This window comes from Eleutherodactylus coqui, chromosome 8, assembly GCF_035609145.1.
Source record: "Eleutherodactylus coqui strain aEleCoq1 chromosome 8, aEleCoq1.hap1, whole genome shotgun sequence".
NCBI classification, from domain to species: domain Eukaryota; kingdom Metazoa; phylum Chordata; class Amphibia; order Anura; family Eleutherodactylidae; genus Eleutherodactylus; species Eleutherodactylus coqui.
The window spans coordinates 177,988,636-178,010,070 of NC_089844.1; the positions used below are offsets into that span (position 1 = coordinate 177,988,636).

General features: G+C 47.1%; 1 protein-coding gene across 1 annotated transcript in view; it reads right to left on the minus strand.

The window, feature by feature from the left end:
- Positions 1-12,858: 12,858 nt before the first annotated feature.
- Positions 12,859-21,435, minus strand: part of LOC136577248 (NACHT, LRR and PYD domains-containing protein 1b allele 2-like) — a 51,046-nt gene continuing 42,469 nt past the window's right edge. The window contains exons 4-5 of the mRNA XM_066577072.1: positions 14,618-14,656; positions 12,859-14,029 (exon numbers count right to left, since the gene is read on the minus strand). Coding sequence (XP_066433169.1) covers positions 13,758-14,029; positions 14,618-14,656 — 311 coding nt within the window. The 3' untranslated portion in view covers positions 12,859-13,757. The remainder of the gene's footprint in view (positions 14,030-14,617; positions 14,657-21,435) is intronic.

Sequence of the window (21,435 nt, forward strand, 5' to 3'; positions counted from 1 at the left end):
AGGGCTTTCGGTGGTTCTGGTATTATTGTATACCAGGAAGTCCTGGTGGAGCCAGGATTGACAGGGCGGTGAGGCCCTGTGATGTTGATTGGCTGCACAGCAGCCTTGCAAAAAGGTCCTGGAAGGCCACTAAAAGTGCACGGAAAATACATACAGCGGAGCCAAAGTGGAAGGAAAATACATACAGCGGGCCCTGGTGCTAACGCACTGCCACAGCTACAGCCGAGGCACCAAGACACTGGAGGGAACCCGGCTCACTGTTGTAGCAATGAGCCAAAAGCGTTATGAAGCAGATTTTCCTGCGCCGCCGCCGGCGCACCACAAGAGGCTTCCCCACCCGATTTCAGTTTGACATACTGGCCGATGCAGGGCCGGGGGTGCAGAGAGTCTTATGCGGCAGCCGCACAGTGCAGGAGCACACGCTGGCGGCCTCCGCCCCCACCTTAGGTGGCTTTCCCTAAGCACAAGCACTGACGGCGCAAGCTGTCACCGGAGGACCAGGTAGCAGGGATCTGACTGTGCTGGAAGCGGAGCACAAGTGCTCAGGGTGCCAGCTGTCAGCGGGGGAGCAGCGGCCATGGAGCTGAGAGTCCCATCGGAGGTGCAGAAGCGCTGAGAGCGGCAGCTGTGAGCGGGACAGCGGCCAACAGGGAGCTGACAGTTCCAGCAGCGAAACACAAACAGTGAGGGCGCCAGCTGTGAGTGGGGGACCTTAGGGTGAGGGTAACATTACTTGCTAGGCTTACATTATTACATTTAATGCCGCTGTAACATGGCAGTATTTATGCACACTCTGCTACTAGGACCTTTCTGCCTTGACCCTATCGAGAGATGGGGGAGTGAGAGGGGTGTTCCTGCTGTCAAACCAGTAGCCTCCGGTGGCGTCAAGATACAATAATACCTACTGATCTGCAGAGCAACCGCTGTTTTAGACCTCAGACAAGAGGGTTCACCACACTGCCCTTGAGCAGGGAAGGAGGGGGGGGGGAGAGGAGCTGCAATAAATATATATATAACTCCCTGACATAAGTGGAGGGGGAAGGAGACTGCACACAGCTGGGGATTCATCAGGAGGATCTGGACGAGCATTGAAAATCCGCAGGCACCTCCCCCCAGAGCTCTCAATCCTGCAGCACATCAGCACAAATTAAGTTTAAAGCGGCTTGTTTAATACTGTTGGGGCTGGAAAATGTAGCTAGAGAACCTCAACCAAAAAGCCTCTTGCTGTCATACAAAAAGGGTGAAATCCAGTTTGCTCAAAACAGTTCAGAGCATACCCAGTTCTATTTTAGCACCTTAATGCTCCAGGATGTACATTTACATCCTGCAGTGTCGGGTATGTATGAAGAGAGATCGCGGGGCACCCACAGGCAATAGCTGCAATCAGCCACGCAGCTGTTCAGCATTAGTACCTTTTAAATGCCCTGAATGATGTTGGGGGTCCCATACGGCCTTTTCGTGATGAGATCGCAGGAAGCCGTTCGGGTGTCATGGTAGCCAGGGGCCTTCTGGAAGGCCCCAAGAGCTGTCTTAGCAGACTGTCTATCAAGCCATCCCGTGGGGTGGCTTGATAGACTGTCTGCCTGATCACAGTATGATCTAATGCTATGGTATTACATCAAACTGCAGGAGCGATCAAAGCATCGCAAGTTGTTGTCCTCTAGGGGGGGCTAAAAAAAAAGTAAAAATAAGATCAATAAAGTTTTACTAATTGTAAAAAAAAAGTAATAAAAGTTTAAATCACCCCCCTTTTGCCATATCTATAATAAAAAAAATCTAAATAAAAAAACAAAAACACATATTTAGCATCGCTGCATCCATAGAAGTCCGATCTATCAAAGTAATGCATTATTTACTCTGCATGGTGAACGTCGATAGAAAAAAAATTAAGAACGCCAGAGATGCACTTTTTCGGTCACCCTGTCTCCCAGAAAAAATGCAATACAAAGCAATCAAAAAGACGTATGTGTTTGAAAATGGTAGCAACGTAAACTACAGGATGTCTCACAAAAAATGAGCCTTCGCACAATTACGTCGAAGGAAATTTAATAAAGTTAATGTGTGCAGAATTTGGCTGCAGAAAATAATTTAAACACTTAAATATCTTTAAAAAAAAATAACAGTACAGCAAAAAAAAAAAAACTATACAAGTTTGGTATCGTAGTAATTGTACTGACCTATAGAATAAAGTTATGTCATTTATATTGCAGTTTGTGTGCCATAGAAACTAGCCGCACTAAAAGATGGCAGAATGTCGTTTTTTTTTCCATTTTACTCCACTTTTTCAGTACATTATATGGTACATTAAATAGTAAAATTAAATTGAACAACACAACTCGTCCTCATATCGCTATGGCAATAGATAAATAAAGGAGTTATGATTTTTTAAAAGGGGGTAAGAAAAAACGAAAATTGGGGGAAAAAAGTGCCGCGTCCTTAAGGGGTTAAGGCAACAAGCTGTCACAGCTGCAGCAGGGGATAGCAGGCAGCGCACTTTATGTGCGCAAAAACGCGGCCAAGTGCAGTTCTTTTTCAGCGTGACGCCCGCTTCAGTTACGCAAATTATTTTAGGCATGCGTTTTTGCGCACATAAAAACGTCAGTCTGACTGAACCCTTAGATAGTGATCCTGAAGAAGAGACACATACACATGAGATGACTCGGAAATAAGAGACTACAATAAAGCATTAACAACTAGAGATGAGCGAGCACCAAAATGCTTGGGTGCTCGTTACTCGGGACGAAATTATCGCGATGCTCGAGGGTTCGTTTCGAGTAACGAACCCCATTGAAGTCAATGGGCGACATGAGCATTTTTGTATTTCGCCGATGCTCGCTAAGGTTTTCATGTGTGAAAATCTGGGCAATTCAAGAAAGTGATGGGAACGACACAGCAACGGATAGGGCAGGCGAGGGGCTACATGTTGGGCTGCATCTCAAGTTCACAGGTCCCACTATTAAGCCACAATACCGGCAAGAGTGCCCCCCCCCTCCCACCACGTTTACTTCTGAAAAGCCCTCATTAGCAATGCATACCTTAGCTAAGCACCACACTACCTCCAACAAAGCACAATCACTGCCTGCATGACACTCTGCTGCCACTTCTCCTGGGTTACATGCTGCCCAACCCCCCCGCACGACCCAGTGTCCACAGCGCACACCAAATTGTCCCTGCGCAGCCTTCAGCTGCCCTCATGCCACACCACACTCATGTCTATTTATAAGTGTGTCTGCCATGAGGAGGAACCGCAGGCACACACTGCAGAGGGTTGGCACGGCTAGGCAGCGACCCTCTTTAAAAGGGGCGGGGCGATAGCCCACAATGCTGTACAGAAGCAATGAGAAATAAAATCCTGTGCCACCGCCATCAGGAGCTGCACACGTGGGCATAGCAATGGGGAACCTATGTGCCACACACTATTCATTCTGTCAAGGTGTCTGCATGCCCCAGTCCGACCGGGCTTTTTAATTCATAGACACAGGCAGGTACAACTCCCTATTGTGAAGTCCCTGTGGACCGACAGCATGGGTGGCTCCCTGGAACCCACCGGCGGTACATAAAAATATCCCATTGCAGTGCCCATCACAGCTGAGGTAGTAATGTCATGTTTAATGCAGGTGGGCTTCGGCCCACACTGCATGCCCCAGTCAGACTGGGGTTCTTTACAAGTGGAAACAGATGCATTTATAATTCCCTGTGGACCCACAGCATGGGTGGGTGCCAGGAAGCCACCGGCGGTACATAAAAATATCCCATTGCATTGCCCAACACAGCTGAGGTAGTAATGTTGTGCTTAATACAGGTGGGCTTCGGCCCACACTGCATGCCCCAGTCAGACTGGGGTTCTTTACAAGTGGACACATGTAGGTTAAACTCCGTGTGCACCTACAGTATGGGTGGCTCCCTGGAACCCACCGGCGGTACATAAAAATATCCCATTGCATTGCCCAACACAGCTGAGGTAGTAATGTCGTGCTTAATGCAGGTGGGCTTCGGCCCACACTGCATGCCCCAGTCAGACTGGGGTTCTTTACAAGTGGAAACAGATGCATTTATAATTCCCTGTGGACCCACAGCATGGGTGGGTGCCAGGAAGCCACCAGCGGTACATAAAAATATCCCATTGCATTGCCCAACACAGCTGAGGTAGTAATGTCGTGCTTAATGCAGGTGGGCTTCGGCCCACACTGCATGCCCCAGTCAGACTGGGGTTCTTTACAAGTGGAAACAGATGCATTTATAATTCCCTGTGGACCCACAGCATGGGTGGGTGCCAGGAAGCCACCGGCGGTACATAGAAATATCCCATTGCAGTGCCCAACACAGCTGAGGTAGTAATGTCGTGCTTAATGCAGGTGGGCTTCGGCCCACACTGCATGCCCCAGTCAGACTGGGGTTCTTTACAAGTGGAAACAGATGCATTTATAATTCCCTGTGGACCCACAGCATGGGTGGGTGCCAGGAAGCCACCGGCGGTACATAGAAATATCCCATTGCATTGCCCAACACAGCTGAGGTAGTAATGTCGTGCTTAATGCAGGTGGGCTTCGGCCCACACTGCATGCCCCAGTCAGACTGGGGTTCTTTAGAAGTGGAAACAGATGCATTTATAATTCCATGTGGACCCACAGCATGGGTGGCTCCCTGGAACCCACCGGCGATACACAAAAATATCCCATTGCATTGCCCAATACAGCGGATGTAACGTCAGCTGTAATGCAGGTGGGCTAAAAATTCATTTGATTACACTGTAGGCGAGGGCCCACAAAAATTGCTGTATCAACAGTACTAATGTACATCCAAAAAATTGGCCATGGCCAACCAAGAGGGCAGGTGAAACCCATTAATCGCTTTGGTTAATGTGGCTTAAGTGGTAACTAGGCCTGGAGGCAGCCCAGTTTAACGAAAAATTGGTTCAAGTTAAAGTTTCAACGCTTTTAAGAGCATTGAAACATATAAAAATTGTTTAGAAAAATTATATGAGTGAGCCTTGTGGCCCTAAGAAAAATTGCCCGTTCAGCGTGATTACGTGAGGTTTCAGGAGGAGGAGCAGGAGGAGGAGGAGGAATATTAGACACAGATTGATGAAGCAGAAATGTCCCCGTTTTGGATGGTGAGAGAGAACGTAGCTTCCATCCGCGGGTGCAGCCTACGTATTGCTTAGGTATCGCTGCTGTCCGCTGGTGGAGAAGAGAAGTCTGGGGAAATCCAGGCTTTGTTCATCTTGATGAGTGTAAGCCTGTCGGCACTGTCGGTTTACAGGTGGGTACGCTTATCCGTGATGATTCCCCCAGCCACACTAAACACACTCTCTGACAAGACGCTAGCCGCAGGACAAGCAAGCACCTCCAGGGCATACAGCGCGAGTTCAGGCCACGTGTCCAGCTTCGACACCCAGTAGTTGTAGGGGGCAGAGGCGTCACGGAGGACGGTCGTGCGATCGGCTACGTACTCCCTCACCATCCTTTTACAGTGCTCCCGCCGACTCAGCCTTGACTGGGGAGCGGTGACACAGTCTTGCTGGGGAGCCATAAAGCTGGCAAAGGCCTTGGAGAATGTTCCCCTGCCTGCGCTGTACATGCTGCCTGATCTCTGCGCCTCCCCTGCTACCTGGCCCTCGGAACTGCGCCTTCTGCCACTAGCGCTGTCGGATGGGAAGTTTACCATCAGTTTGTCCACCAGCGCCCTGTGGTATAGCATCATTCTCGAACCCCTTTCCTCTTCGGGAATGAGAGTGCAAAGGCTCTCCTTATACCGTGGATCGAGCAGTGTGTACACCCAGTAATCCGTAGTGGCCAGAATGCGTGTAACGCGAGGGTCACGAGAAAGGCATCCTAACATGAAGTCAGCCATGTGTGCCAGGGTACCTGTACGCAACACATGGCTGTCTTCACTAGGAAGATCACTTTCAGGATCCTCCTCCTCCTCCTCTTCCTCCTCCTCAGGCCATACACCCTGAAAGGATGACAGGCAAGCAGCATGGGTACCGTCAGCAGTGGGCCAAGCTGTCTCTTCCCCCTCCTCCTCATCCTCCTCATGCTCCTCCTCCTCCTCCTCCTCCTCCTCCTCAACACGCTGAGATATAGACAGGAGGGTGCTCTGACTATCCAGCGACATACTGTCTTCCCCCGGCTCTGTTTCCGAGCGCAAAGCGTCTGCCTTTATGCTTTGCAGGGAACTTCTCAAGATGCATAGCAGAGGAATGGTGACGCTAATGATTGCAGCATCGCCGCTCACCACCTGGGTAGACTCCTCAAATTTTCCAAGGACCTGGCAGATGGCTGCCAACCAGGGCCACTCTTCTGTAAATAATTGAGGAGGCTGACTCCCACTGCGCCGCGCAAGTTGGAGTTGGTATTCCACTATAGCTCTACGCTGCTCATAGAGTCTGGCCAACATGTGGAGCGTAGAGTTCCACTGTGTGGGCACGTCGCACAGCAGTCGGTGCACTGGCAGATTAAACCTATGTTGCAGTGTCCGCAGGGTGGCAGTGTGCTTGTGGGATTTGCGGAAATGTGCGCAGAGCTGGCGCACCTTTCCGAGCAGGTATGACAAGTGGGGGTAGCTTTTCAGAAAGCGCTGAACCACCAAATTAAAGACATGGGCCAGGCATGGCACGTGCGTGCGGCTGCCGAGCTGCAGAGCCGCCACCAGCTTACGGCCGTTGTCACACACGACCATGCCCGGTTGGAGGCTCAGCAGCGCAAGCCAGTGGTCGGTCTGCTCTGTCAGACCCTGCAGCAGTTCGTGGGCCGTGTGCCTCTTCTCTCCTAACCTGAGTAGTTTCAGCACGGCCTGCTGACGCTTGCCCACCGCTGTGCTGCCACGCCGCGTGACACCGACTGCTGGCGACGTGCTGCTGACACATCTTGATTGCGAGACAGAGGTTGCGTTGGAGGAGGAGGAAGGTGCTTTAGTGGAGGAAGCATACACCGCCGCAGATACCACCACCGAGCTGTGGCCCGCAATTCTGGGGGTGGGTAGGACGTGAGCGGTCCCAGGCTCTGACTCTGTCCCAGCCTCCACTAAATTCACCCAATGTGCTGTCAGGGAGATATAGTGGCCCTGCCCGCCTGTGCTTGTCCACGTGTCCGTTGTTAAGTGGACCTTGGCAGTAACCGCGTTGGTGAGGGCGCGTACAATGTTGCGGGAGACGTGGTCGTGCAGGGCTGGGACGGCACATCGGGAAAAGTAGTGGCGACTGGGAACCGAGTAGCGCGGGGCAGCCGCCGCCATCATGCTTTTGAAAGCCTCCGTTTCCACAAGCCTATACGGCAGCATCTCTAGGCTGATCAATTTTGCAGTGTGCACGTTTAACGCTTGAGCGTGCAGGTGCGTGGCGTCGTACTTGCGCTTGCGCTCAAACTGTGGCACTAGCGACGTCTGTACGCTGCGCTGAGAGACATTGCTGGATGGGGCCGAGGACAGTGGAGGTGAGGGTGTGGGTGCAGGCCAGGAGACGGTACTGCCTGTGTCCTCAGAGGGGGGTTGGATCTCAGTGGCAGGTTGGGGCACAGGGGGAGAGGCAGTGGTGCAAACCGGAGGCGGTGAACGGCCTTCATCCCACCTTGTGGGGTGCTTGGCCATCATATGCCTGCGCATGCTGTTGGTGGTGCCTCCCCAGCTGATCTTGGCGCGACAAAGGTTGCACACCACTGTTCGTCGGTCGTCAGGCGTCTCTGTGAAAAACTGCCACACTGTAGAGCACCTTGACCTGTGCAGGGTGGCATGGCGCGAGGGGGATGCTTTGGGAAACAGTTGGTGGATTATTCGGTCTGACCCTACCTCTACCCCTGGCCACCGCACTGGCTCGGCCTGTGCCCACACCCTCACTTGTCCCTCCACGTCCTCGGCCGCGTCCACATCCTCTAGGCCTACCCCTACCCCTCAGCATGCTGTATTACCAGTGATTTGATTTCCCAGGCAGGAAAGAAATTGGCGCAAGGCTGCACTCAACCGTAGTTGGTTGCGTCTGATTTTTTTACGTTCTCCACGCAGCACACACGTACCCAGAGCCCTTAGGACTGACAGAGACAGGGCAAATATACTTTCTTCCCTTTTGTTTAAAAGGATAGGCCCACTGCGTCTATTCACTGAATAATAAGTTTAATAACTGACACTGTGTTGCGTCCCTGCAAAAGTGTCACAGAACTTTACTGTTGCAGAGTTATTAACTGTGGCAGAGCAGGTATTTCCCAGGCAGGAAAGAAATTGGCGCAAGGCTGCACTCAACCGTAGCTGGTTGCGTCTGATTTTTTTACGTTCTCCACGCAGCACACACGTACCCAGAGCCCTTAGGACTGACAGAGGCAGGGCAAATATACTTTCTTCCCTTTTGTTTAAAAGGATAGGCCCACTGCGTCTATTCAATGACTAATAACTGTGTTGTGGCCCTGCCTACACAATTCTGTGCCTGTAGTATCAATGGAGGGTGCAATGCTCTGCACCGCCGATTTTGAGAAAAAAAAAAAAAAAGCAACACAGCTAACAGCAGCCTGCACAGTACTCCACACAGTTAAATGTGGCCCTAGAAAGGACCGTTGAGGTTCTTGAAGGCTACACTCACTCCTAACACTCTCCCTGCCTAAGCACCACTTCTGTCCCTAATACCGGGTGCAATGCTCTGCACTGCCAATTTTGAGAAAAAAAAAAAAAAATTTCCACTGATAACAGCAGCCTGCACACACGTAGATGTGGCCCTAAGAAGGACCGTTGGGGTTCTTGAAGCCTACACTCACTACAAACACTCTCCCTACAGCAACTCCAATAGAACAGCACTTTCCCTCAGCTAACTCACAAGGCATGTGTGGCGAGCCGCGGGAGGGGCCGACTTTTATACTCGGGTGACATCTGATCACCCCAGCCACTCACAGCAGGGGGGTGGTATAGGGCTTGAACGTCACAGGGGGAAGTTGTAATGCCTTCCCTGTCTTTCAATTGGCCAGAAAAGCGCGCTAACGTCTCAGAGAGGAAACTGAAAGTAACCGGAACACCGCGTGGTACTCGTTACGAGTAACGAGCATCCCGAACACCGTAATATTCGCACGAATATCAAGCTCGGACGAGTACGTTCGCTCATCTCTATTAACAACCAAAGACTATAAGTGATCTTTTCAAGGAATTTACTCAGACAATTAAAGAGGAAATTTCGGAATTGAGAAAGGATGTCAAACAAATCTATTCAAGAGTACAAACCCTGGAGGACACTTAGACCCAGGTAGTTCACCATTCAGAGAGAGATTCTCATTGACAAACAGAAAGAATCCCATTTCCAAAAATTACAAATCGACGACCTCGAAAATCGTTTAAGGAGAAACAATATACAAATTAAAGGAATCCTTGAATCAGTCTTGTCTGCTATTTTTACCGAGCTCCTAGACAAAACAGATGATTTTGACCTCGGCAAGGAAAGAACCCATCGTGTCTTTAGGCTGAGATCAATCGATGCAGATAAGCCAAGATATAGATTATGTTACCTGCAAAGTTTTAAAATCAAGGAAGAGATCTTGTGCAAAGCTAGGCTGGCAAGAAAGATTGAATATGCTGACAAAGAGATCCTGATATTCCAAGACTTGTCCAAATTGACTCTCGACCTAAGAAGACCTAAGACAGCTTCAGCCTCTCACTAAAGGCTCTGAGGGAAAAGCTATAGTCTATAAATGGCTGTTCCCTTTCAGCTTGGCAATATCAGGACCCAACAGAGCATGGACCATCAGAACCCCTGAAGACCTTCCTCACGTTCTGACCAAATTAGATTTGGGTCACATTCAAATACTGGACTAAACCACAGCTGAAGACCTCTTGAGTCGGCCCACTCTCCCAACTAGCGACACCTGGCTCATCAGTGACACCGCCCAAGTCCAAGAAGTAATTAGAGCTATTAGTGCTCTGTGTGGAGGCTGCCTGCTGCTCTGCAGCCTGTGAGTATGTAGCTCTGATGTAGAGTGTCAGATAGGGAGAGAACGCTACAGTCCTCCGTATGTGCAGTGTCAGACCTGGGAATAGAGACACTGTCCTCATTTATAGTCCTGTCAGCTCTGAGAGCTTTGATAGACTTATCTGCTCCTCTGGATGAAGGAGATCCCATGTCCTCTGTGCCGCGCGTCTCCTCTCTGCTGCCGCTGGCTGCATTAGAAGCTGAGCACACGTTGTCTGGCGCCATTTTGGAAGCAGGAGCTGTCTGCCCACGGCCCCCGAAGTACCTCTGGATTGTCTGTGGCTCATCCTCCATTGCCTCCTGTGCCCTTTCTGTGACTCTTTTCTTCCCCATGGACCTGTTGGGGATCCTCTGGTGCCATCTGATAATCGGTAAGCTGGGTTTTACCGGTGGATGTAGCAGGAGCTTGGCCAGTGCACGTCTTGCCCAGGCATCAGCAAGCTCCGTCCCCTTTCATATTAGCTATATATCACCATCCTTGATCAGTGTTGGACTGGATTACCTTGGGCCCACCAGAAGATATTATTGGAGGGCTTTCTTACATCTGTACAGAATTAAAGGGGTTGTCCCGCGGCAGCAAGTGGGTCTATACACTTCTGTATGGCCATATTAATGCACTTTGTAATATACATTGTGCATTAATTATGAGCCATACAGAAGTTATAAAAAGTTTTATACTTACCTGCTCCGCTGCTGGCGTCCTCGTCTCCATGGTGCCGACTAATTTTCGCCCTCCGATGGCCAAATTAGCCGCGCTTGCGCAGTCCGGGTCTTCTCCTGTCTTCTATGGAGCCGCTCGTGCAGAATGCAGGCTCCGTGTAGCTCCGCCCCGTCACGTGCCGATTCCAGCCAATCAGGAGGCTGGAATCGGCAATGGACCGCACAGAAGAGCTGCGGTCCACGGAGACAGAGGATCCCGGCGGCCATCTTCAGCGGTAAGTATTGAAGTCACCGGAGCGCGGGGATTAAGGTAAGCGCTCCGGTAAGCTTTCTTTACCTCCCTGCATCGGGGTTGTCTCGCGCCGACCGGGGGGGGGGGGGTTGAAAAAAAAAACAACCCGTTTTGGCGCGGGACAACCCCTTTAAGTATCTTCCAAATCCAGCCAGCTCCAAGGCAGATGCTGCAGATTTTGTTCTTCACTCCCAGGAAGACACAGAACTCATATATTCTATAAGACAAATTTTATAACATGGTAGACTTAGATAAAAGGGCTCAGCTCTAATATATTTCTAAATTGCAGTCATTATATAATAGTCAGATGCCAGCTGTACACAGTGATAATCATTACAGTGCAGTTACCTCCAGTGATTTTTATTACAATGCAGTTACCTCCAGTGATCACAGGTGGATTCTTCTTTGATTGATGATGTTCTCTTTTGCTTTTCTTCCTCATCTGACACTGGACTACCACGGAGATTTCATCCAGCCATAAGTTGCCTTTGAACACAAACTTGCCATCATGCTACTACCCCCTCCTCTCAGTGTCCCCACTTAATTATAGTGCCCCAGTCTGTGGCCTCAATAGATTAAAGAGCCCCTTCTGTGGCCCAGCTTGTTTATGGAGTCACTTTTAATAATAGGGCCCGCTTTTATGGCCCTACTTAATAATAAGGCCCCCTTTTATTGCCCCAGTTAGTAATACTTCCTATTCTTACTGACTCGGGACAGCTTAACCCAAGGGACACATAGCGGCTATTCAGGGTCCATCAGAGGATTTTGCCTCTGGTGTCTCCTGGTTCCTGATATCTCATATTTCTGATTCTGGTCTGTCCCTGGTTGCAGTGCTTGGCATCTCATGCTGGTTCCATTTGATGTCTGCCATCTGTCAATGTGATCTGTGTGCTATGTGATCTTCATTGATCTGTTACCTTTGCATGGTCTATTCCTGTATATAAATTGGACCAAAATTGTGATTTTTTTTTTTTTCACGTGGACAATCAGACTATGTGAAAAAAGCCATATGTAAGTAGCTTACTTGGCTATTATCGATCTGTGTGTTATCTGTGAAGTCTACTGGATATACGTATATACTGGATATACATGGATGTGAATCACGATTGTGTGAATGTTTGTGACGAAAAAATATTACAAATAACAAAAGAATAGAAGAAAAACACATAAAACATAAGTATCCACCGGCATATACATTTATTGTGATACAATACATAACACTGATATGTAAGATCAAAGTTTAAAGAGTTAGAAAAAATAAACAATATGTAAACCTGCACCGATGACATTTCAGCCACATTTTCTACTACAGTATTTTAGGTTAAATACATCAGTTTTCTCAGATCCTCTTTCATCCACCAACAAGCAGAAGAATAAGACCTGTTATACTACAACTCATTACCAAGAACATGTCAGGTATTTGTATAAGAAATCCCATCCCCCTACATTTCAGCATGGCCTCAATACAATAGGAAAGTCTTTAAATGTTTTTTCTTACCAATAACATATTTTATATGATGAATAGCCGAGTCTACAGTATATCGTATGCTGAAATTCTAGCCGAAGCATAGATCCCAGGAACTACAGATGCGGAGTGGAGACTTCTCAACATAGCAACTAGTGTGGGTGTCATAGAAAGCAGTGTAGGCATTGAGAGAATACACACATTATCCAAAAAAGCAAGCCCCTAGAAGAAGTTGTCTTTTTTTTTTTTTGCAAATCTCAGCATGCAGTTCCATCTCAGGCAGATATGCAAATGATCAGAGTTGTGGTGTGTTTGGATTAATGGTCTTGCCACCTGAGGCCCTATAAGCGGTTTCCCCTTGGACACACGAGCAATGTGTCGTAGAGGTGTCTAGTGGTCAACAAGCTCTACAAGCAGAAGAAGAGGTCAGTACACACAAGGAGCCTCTCGGAGGCTCCTTGTGTGTAGTGATCTTTTCTTCTGCTTGTAGGGCTTGTTGACCACTAGACAGCTCTACGACACATCGCTCGTGTGAAAGACCAATAGGATAGCATGGGCTCTACATATATGTGATTTGTAGCACTGCTGCATGATAAAGTCATCCATGTGGAAGCGGCCTTAAAGCTGGATCATCTTAAACTATAACAGACAGAACATCATCTATTAATTACATGATCCTCAGAGCTTATTCACCGAGCGTATATTGGCCGCGTTTTCATGGCCGGACGATGTACGTAACCGTTTGATGCATTGGGTTCCAATGCATCACTAAAGATAGTCAATTTTCCGCTGCGTAAAAGCGGCTGACCGGACCTATTTTTTTGGCTGGAATACAGCAGCCGATCCCATAGACTCCTATGGGTTGCCGAAAAAGGGAGGTTCTGCTAAACACACTCTTACCGGCTGTGTGCAATGGGAGGGGCCAGGATGAGGCAGGAGCTAGTGTGCTACACTTCCCTCCCCCTCTCCGCCCCCTCAACATCTGTTGGCAAGGAAAGGGGGTGGGGCAGGGTGGGAGCTAGTGTGCTATACTTTCACCCCATCTGGGCTGCCAGCAATGAAAGGGGGCAGGAGTTCAGCACACTAGCTCCCACCCACCCTTCTTGCCAACAGCTGGCGAGGGGTTGGAAAGGGGGAGGCAGGTTAGCAAAACTAAACTCTCTCCCCCTGCCCAACGATATTCCGGGTGCGGTGTATATTTGCCACACTCGGGCCATCTGAACGGGTGCATAAATGGTAGATGCAGCCATGACTTGATCATGGCTGCCTCTCATTTATGTGATTTTCGGCCGTGCAGCTCCCGTGTAAAGGAGTTCTAAGTCTGTAGTAACAGTGTACTTTACAGAAGGAATATCAGTTTCTTCATCAGGGATCATTAGTTGAACCGGATGTTGATTGTGGTCTCAGTTTTTTCTTTCCATCTCTTTGATGATTGGCCCATTATGGTTCTTTACAATCTTATAGAATGTATCCGTCTCTTTAGGGCCCCACGACCGCACAGAGTCTAGGAGTTCTCTCATCCGATCCTCAGGTGTTTTTTGACTTGTTATGATATTGCACTGTTCTTCTTCCAGGAGTTTCTCCTGCTTGAGGTCATCTAGAACAGGTTTGATGTATCTCACATTTTGTATTAGCTGTACACGATGTTTATCCACGAAATGCTCGGGAGGAATACCTACAAATATCAGAATATAATGAACATAACAACCCATCTCCTCAATTGTCTACAGCTCTTTATGTGAACAGACTATAAGACTATACAATACAGCAGATGCAAGAAAAGGAGATGGATAGATGGATGGATGGATAGATAGATAGATGTTTTTCCCTGAAGATCAGCCCTCTGCTTCTCACCTTTTAGCCACTACAAGCAGCCCACAGCTATAGTTCAAAAATGTGTTAAAATGAGCGAAAGTGAATGGTGAACGTTCAGTTTAAAGGCAGCCAACGACTGAATGATGATGGCTCACGGTTCGTTCATTGTTCATTCTATGCAGCCATAAAATCCTGGTTGGCTCATTCACTTATGGTTCAGTTTATATGGCCATCAGTCAGTTCTTCTCAGTCACTTATGCAGTTCTTGTTTGAACGAGCGAACAATGTATCAGCAGTATAAACAGTCTGCATGAGCGAAACTCTGATGTCATTCGCTTGTTCAAATTATACCTTTTGGGTGTAAATGGACCCAAAGCCACGAGCTTCAGATCATATAGCAGGATGCTGGATAAAGAGACACAACATTATTAGAGTAGGATAGTGTTACCTCTCTGGACGGCTTGTCCTGACGCTTCTTCTATATCTGCTAATGAAAATAATACATTTATAGACCAGACAGAGGAGAACATCAGGATTATATGTGAATTATAGAGGTGCAAGATTATAACTTTTGTACAGGTAGCTTGGACATATACTGGATGGCCCCTTTATTAGACCCCCGTCTCTCATAATTGGAGCTTCCCTGTATGGAAATTAGAGTCACAACCCTAGAGCGCGGCATAAAATCACATGCAAGATTTCCATGGATCAGCTTCAGTGTGAATACGCATTAGATGGGAAAAAAAACTGCGATTTGAGTGACTTTCAGCAAGGCCCGGTCATCGGTGCTAGACTAGTGGTGGGGCCGGGATTTCACTACTAACTGCGTAGGATTTTCTTGTGTAATGGTGTGGAGCGTATACTGAGAATGGCGTGAGCGAGGAACAACATCCAGCAAAAGGGGATCCTGTGGACGGAAACAACTCCTCGCCGAAAGGGGTCAAAGGAGGATGTTAGGAATCGCTCTGACCAACTGGCGCTGCACAGATAAAAGCAGCTGAGTAATCCAACTAACTTGTCTGAACACACAACGCGCCATTCCTTATCACAGATGGGCCATAGCAGCAGATGACCATTTGCAGCGCCATTGTGTCTAACAGAAACAGAAAAGCAAAATCCAGCGGGCAAAAGAATGAAAAAATTGTATCACTGAGCACTGGAAAACCTCGCCTGGTCAGATGGATCCAGATTTCTGTTGCACCGTGCTGATGGGAGGGTCAGAATTTGGCACGGGCAACATGAATTAATAACTATGATGTAATAATACTGGTAGATAGTCACCTATCTTTCTATGTCAATCTGCCACCTTTCTGGTCTGGGGAAAGTTGGGTTGACCTAGCAGATGGAAGTGCATGTTCTGCCAAACAGAGCTCATCAATATTCATCCCCCCTCATTCACACCTGCACTAGAGGGGGTATGAGGCCATGTGCTCTTTCTAGGATCAGCAAGAAAACGCTTTGTTGTAAAGTTAATGAAGTTACCAAGCAACACGTGGATGCCAATTACTACATTCCCCCAACCATTTGTCCTTCATCCTGTGTCCAGTATACACCAACCAGACATTGTGGCACCCAGCCTTCATGCTGTATTTATCAGAGGAAAAATGTATAATGTGTATTATGGGTCATCTGGAGGTCCCAGCCCAATGGTGGTTATAGTTTCTGAGCCTTGAGTGTACCTAGGAAGCAGTGCATTTACTCCCGTCGTGGTGTGACCCCAGAACCCAAAGAATCGCATATATGCATAGTCGATCATCTGTCGCATTTGCTGTTTGGTATCTGCAAGTAGGTGGATTTATGATATTAATCATGGAGACCATAGCTCCCCTACTGAAGCACCTCCTGGGGAAATATGGCAGAAATGTTAAATCGGGACTCTATACAGATGATCTAATCTACGCATATACTCATCATGCCTATCGATGATGTAAAAAGAGGGGGGCTCTATGGAGGCTTTATAACGAAGGCGATCCTCTCTCAAATTTGTTAGACCCCAGAGTGACATCTAACTGTAGTCTGAACAGCTGGAAAGGTCGACCCTGCGGTATCTCCTGGATGTTGTATTCACAGGTTGGTGACAGTCGGAGCTGTAAACCCCTGTCCGTTGCCTACCTGCAACATTGACCCCTTCGTGCCAGGCTGCTGTTGGTGGAGAAATGATGTGGGGAGGGTTTTCTTGGCATCCCGTGTTCTTTGATAACTTTATATGGACACTGCAGTGAATTTGTGAAGTTTTGAAGACCAAAGGAGGTCCAACGTGCCACTAGATGGGGGCTCTAATAAAGGTGCCATTTAGTGTATTGTGTGCAGTATTAACCCTCAGTTATTTCTTTTTTTTCCAACAATAATTTTTTATTGAATATGTGCAGAGATATACAATCAAGTTATATATATATATATATATATATATATATATATATATATATATATAAAAACATTTCCAGTAACAGCTTTTCTAACATTAGGTTCTCTCGTAAGATACAACATTGTATAACTAGTGTACTAAGCAGTTAGAATAGAAGGCACATATCTTTATTTCTTTAAGTGGAGAGGGGGGGGAGCGTTAGGGAAAGTAGGGAGGGGAGGGATGGGAGGGGGGGGGTAATGTGAGGGGGGGGGGGGAGAGGGAAGGAAAGGTAGGGGGGGAAGGGTAAGGGATATGCATTAACAAAGTGATAAGCCTTGACTTTAAGACCTAAACAAGGTCTGCCCAAATTTGCTTATCTAATGAGAAACTACATTTAACCGGGGAAGATTTTTAACCATGGATTCCACATATCGTAATAGTGTGAGATATTGTTGTTACGAAGAGCTATAATCTTTTCAAAGATGCTATGTTCGGATATAAGTTGGGTCAGTTCTTTTACATTCGGGGTTGTGTTGGACTTCCACTTTCTAGCAATTAGATTTTTGGCAGCTAGTAAAATATGACCAATAAGTTTTTTCAAGGGGAATTGGATATTACCAGGGTCAAGTAGTAGAAGGGCTAGTTTTGGAGAGAAGGGTAGCTTGATACCGGATATTTTGTTGATAAGGTTATAAGTGTCTATCCAGAAAGAGCGAAGACGTGGGCATGACCAAAAAATATGTATCATGGATCCTGCAAGTCCGCAGCCTCTCCAGCATTGGTTGTCAGTTGAAAGACCTCTGCTGTTCAGAATCGTTGGGGTGTAATACCAACGTGTCAGGGTTTTTATATGGGTTTCGATCAAGGCAGCTCCTTGTGAGGCTTGACCCGCCCATTTAAAAGCTTGGAGCCATTTAGTAATAGGGACGTTTTGGTTTAAGTCTTTTCCCCAATTGATAAGATGACATTTTCCAGGGGTTTTCAGATTTCCCGAAAAGATGTCGTAGAATAACCTAGTAGGGAACTTTTTGATATTGGAGTTTAGGAAAGAGAGAATTATGTCAGGGGTTCTAATGTCTTGAAGGTTGTAGGTGTGTAAGAAGGAAGCCACTTGGGTGAATTTAAAAGCCTCATTGCTTGGTATGTTGTACAATGTCGTCATCGAATTGAAGGTGTGGAGGGTGTTTTTTGTGTAGAGATCAGAGATATAGTTTATATTATTTTTAGACCATGACTTCAATTGTAGATTAGGAATAAAGTATTCCAGCGTTTCCAGTGGTATCCTTAGAGGGGTATTATGTGAATTTTGACTGTCTTTTTGTGTTAGATCTTTCCACGCCTCTAGCGAAGCTTTCATTGGGGGTGACATGGGTATGGACTTCAGGAATTTCGTTAGAGAAGGTAGATAAGTGCAGATGGTGGAAGCAATTAACAGAGTTTTTAGTGGTTTTTGCTTGTTAAGTTCCAATTCTATTGATGGCCAATTAAGTTTTGAATTGTGTCGTGCCCAGGGAAGTAATTGGCTTAATAGAGTGGATTTATAGTAGGATTCTATGCTGGGAAGGCCCAGACCACCTTGGTATCTATTGAGGGTTAGAATAGATAGTGCTATTCTGGGTCTTTTATTTTGCCATATAAATTTAGATAATTGTTTCTGAAAGCTCAATAAGGTATGTTTTGGAATTGGCACAGGGAGTGTACGGAAATAATGGAGAATTTTTGGTAATATTATCATTTTGTATAAGGTGACTCTGCCTAGCCACGACAGGCGATGAGATTGGAGGTTGGCAAGGTCTTTTTGAATATCTGCGAGGAGTTGGGGGAAGTTGGCTAGTATCAAGTCAGAAGTAGGGAAAGAGTTTTATTCCTAAATAGGGAATGGTGTTTTTTTGCCATTGAAATGGGAATTCTCTTTGTACGTCTTCCTTTAGTCTTTCTTTAAGGTGTATTCCAAGGATTTGGGATTTATTGGAGTTCAGTTTATAGTAGGATGTTTCCGTGAATTGTGACAAGATATTTTGGGTGGCTTTCAGTGAATGGAGAGGTTTTGTCAAAATAAGAAGGACATCATCGGCAAATAAACTGATTTTGTGTTGTCTATGCGCTGCAGGGATGCCATAGATGTCCGGGTCAGTTCTTATTTTTTCGGCTAGGGGCTCCATTATTATTGTGAATAGTAATGGTGAAAGCGGGCATCCCTGCCGAGTACCATTCGTTATGGGGAAAGAGTTGGAAAGCGTACCATCAACTAAGACTTTTGCCGAAGGATTAATGTAGAGGGCTTTGATTGCTCTAAAGATATTGCCTAAGAATCCGAATTTACGAAGAGTGGCAAATGCATATTCCCAATGCAGTCGGTCGAATGCTTTTTCAGCATCAAGCGTAACCAACACTGCTGGGTTTTTGTCTCGTTCAAGTTTATATAGAAGATTTAAAATTCTTCTGGTTGCATCAGATGCTTGCCTACCCATCGTGAATCCCACCTGGTCGGAATGTATTATATGTGGTAAAATGTCTAGGAGTCTTTGTGCTAAGGTTTTGGAATAAATCTTAATGTCGCAATTTAATAGGGAGATGGGTCTAAAATTGGAGGGGGTATTAGGAGCTTGGCCTGGTTTAGGGATAGTTACGATTGTTGCTTCCAAAGTTTCTTTGGGGAAAGAACCATCTGCAATTCCTTGGTTGAAAGCTTGGGACAAATGAGGTGCCAGTATAGTGGAGAATATTCTATAGTAATCATTAGAGAACCCGTCAGGTCCAGGGGCTTTTTGAGGTTTTAAAGTTTTAATAGTTTTTGTGATCTCTGAGGGGAGTATCGGAGAGTTTAGAGACTTTAAGTGAGTTTGAGAAAGAGATGGAAGGTTTATTTCTTTTAAGAAATTTTCTATGGAGTGGGTAGAGGGTTGTGGGCTGTTGTTATCATCCTTCAGGTTGTATAGCTCTTCGTAGTATTGACGAAAGGAGTCTATAATTTGGGAGGGATGGGATATTTTAACTGATGGATTTCTTGGGTCAAGAACATAAGGAATTTTGGATTTTTGCATCTGTTTTTTGGCAATTTTGGCCATCAGGCGTGAGGGTTTGTTGTTGGATGCGTAAAATGTTGCTCGTGAAGATTTCATCTCTCTATCGTAATTATCCATTAAAGGGGTTGTCCGGCCACACAGGGTAAAATTTTTTATAATGCTGCTGCTTTCCTTTCAGTAAGGATAGTAACAGACAGCATACAGGGGCTCAAACCGGCCGGCAGATCAGCTGCAATGTCAGTTTCTTACCTTAGAATCTGATCTTCACTGCAGCTTTCAAAGATGGCGCCTCTGTGCTGCCTTCCCACAATGCTCTGCGCTCTCCCTCTTCTGTGTGTGCGCTCTCGATGGTAGTAAGAGACATGAAAAGGCAGGATTTCCCTCATCTTATGTCCTAGCCACGCCCACGACACGCCCACCTCTATTGAACTGATCTACAGTCTCTCCCCGCCCAGGCCCCCCCCTGCTGCATACTATAATCAGAGGGGTTGTGGCCAGGGGAGACTGTTATACTCTCATGGTTCACGATAAAATCCTACCATGAGTGTATAGTGAATGGAGAGGGGCTGGGGAGAGCCGAGAGAGAACTCTCCTGCAGCCCCCCACTGCAAAGCTACCTACTGCCCCCCCCCCACCCTGCTAAAGTAAAGTAAAACAAAACATTTCCCCACACACACATGCCCTCATAGTGCCCCTCCCACAGCGACCCCTCTCACAATGACCCCCCCCGACTTCTGTCAGCCGGGTCCCTGCACACACACACACACATCACTGCACCCCCCCCCTGCACACATCCATCCATCCATCCATCTCTCCCTTTCCGCCCCCCCCCCCCCCTTCCCCCGGGACTTCTGACAGCCGGGTCTCCAGACACCACTAGCACACACACACATCACTGCACCCCCCCCCCTGCACACATCCATCCATCCATCCATCTCTCCCTCTCCACCCCCCGGCCCCCCCCCCCCCCCGCGCGCGAGAGCCCGCCCCTCCACTCATTCTTACCTTGGAGATGAAGAGCCAGCAGCCACGCCTCCCCTGCAGGCAGAACTGAGCTTCCCAGCGGCTGAAGTTCTTCTGCACATGCGCAGAGCTGTGCTGGAGAAGCGTGTCTCCGTCGTCCCGACAAGAAGAGGACAAGAGACTTGTCGGAACCCATGGCAACCGAGGAGCAACACGGGGGGGGGGGGGGCAGTCCAAAAGGTAAGTGAATAACTTCAGTTTGCCTAATTTACAATGCACAATGTATATTACAAAGTGCATTGTATTGGGCAAACAGAAGTAATGAGACCTAATGTTTATGGCCGGACAACCCCTTTAAGTTTGTCCTTAATTTTTGCCTGAAATTGAATAGTTCTTTATGAAGGGACTCAGAGGGGTCTTTTAATATCCTGGATTCTATGGAGGCAATTTGGTCAATCAAATTGTTGATGTTTCGAGTTTTTTCTTTTTTATGTTGGGAGCTTATTTTAATGAGTACTCCCCTGATGAATGCCTTATGGGCGTTCCAGATGGTCAGAGGAGAAGTTTCAGGGATGTTGTTATTTTAAAAATATTCTTCCAGAGCAGACGAGATAATATTGGTATATTTGGGTAATTTTAAAAGAAAAACATTGTTTACCAGTTTTTTGGTTTTTGTGTCTTCTCTGTCATTGAAATAGAGATCTCAACTGGCGCGTGGTCGGACCACGTAGTTTTGTCGATTTGGGCTGAAGTAATTTGAGACAGAGCGGATCTATTTGCTAGAATTAGGTCTATTCTCAAAAAAGACCTGTATCTGGGAGAGTAGAAGGAGAATTCCTTTGAGGAGGCATTCAGACATCTAAAAGAATCATATAATGCTTCTTTGTGAAGCCAGGGTGAAAGAGGATGGGTCGATCTCAGGGGCCCTCT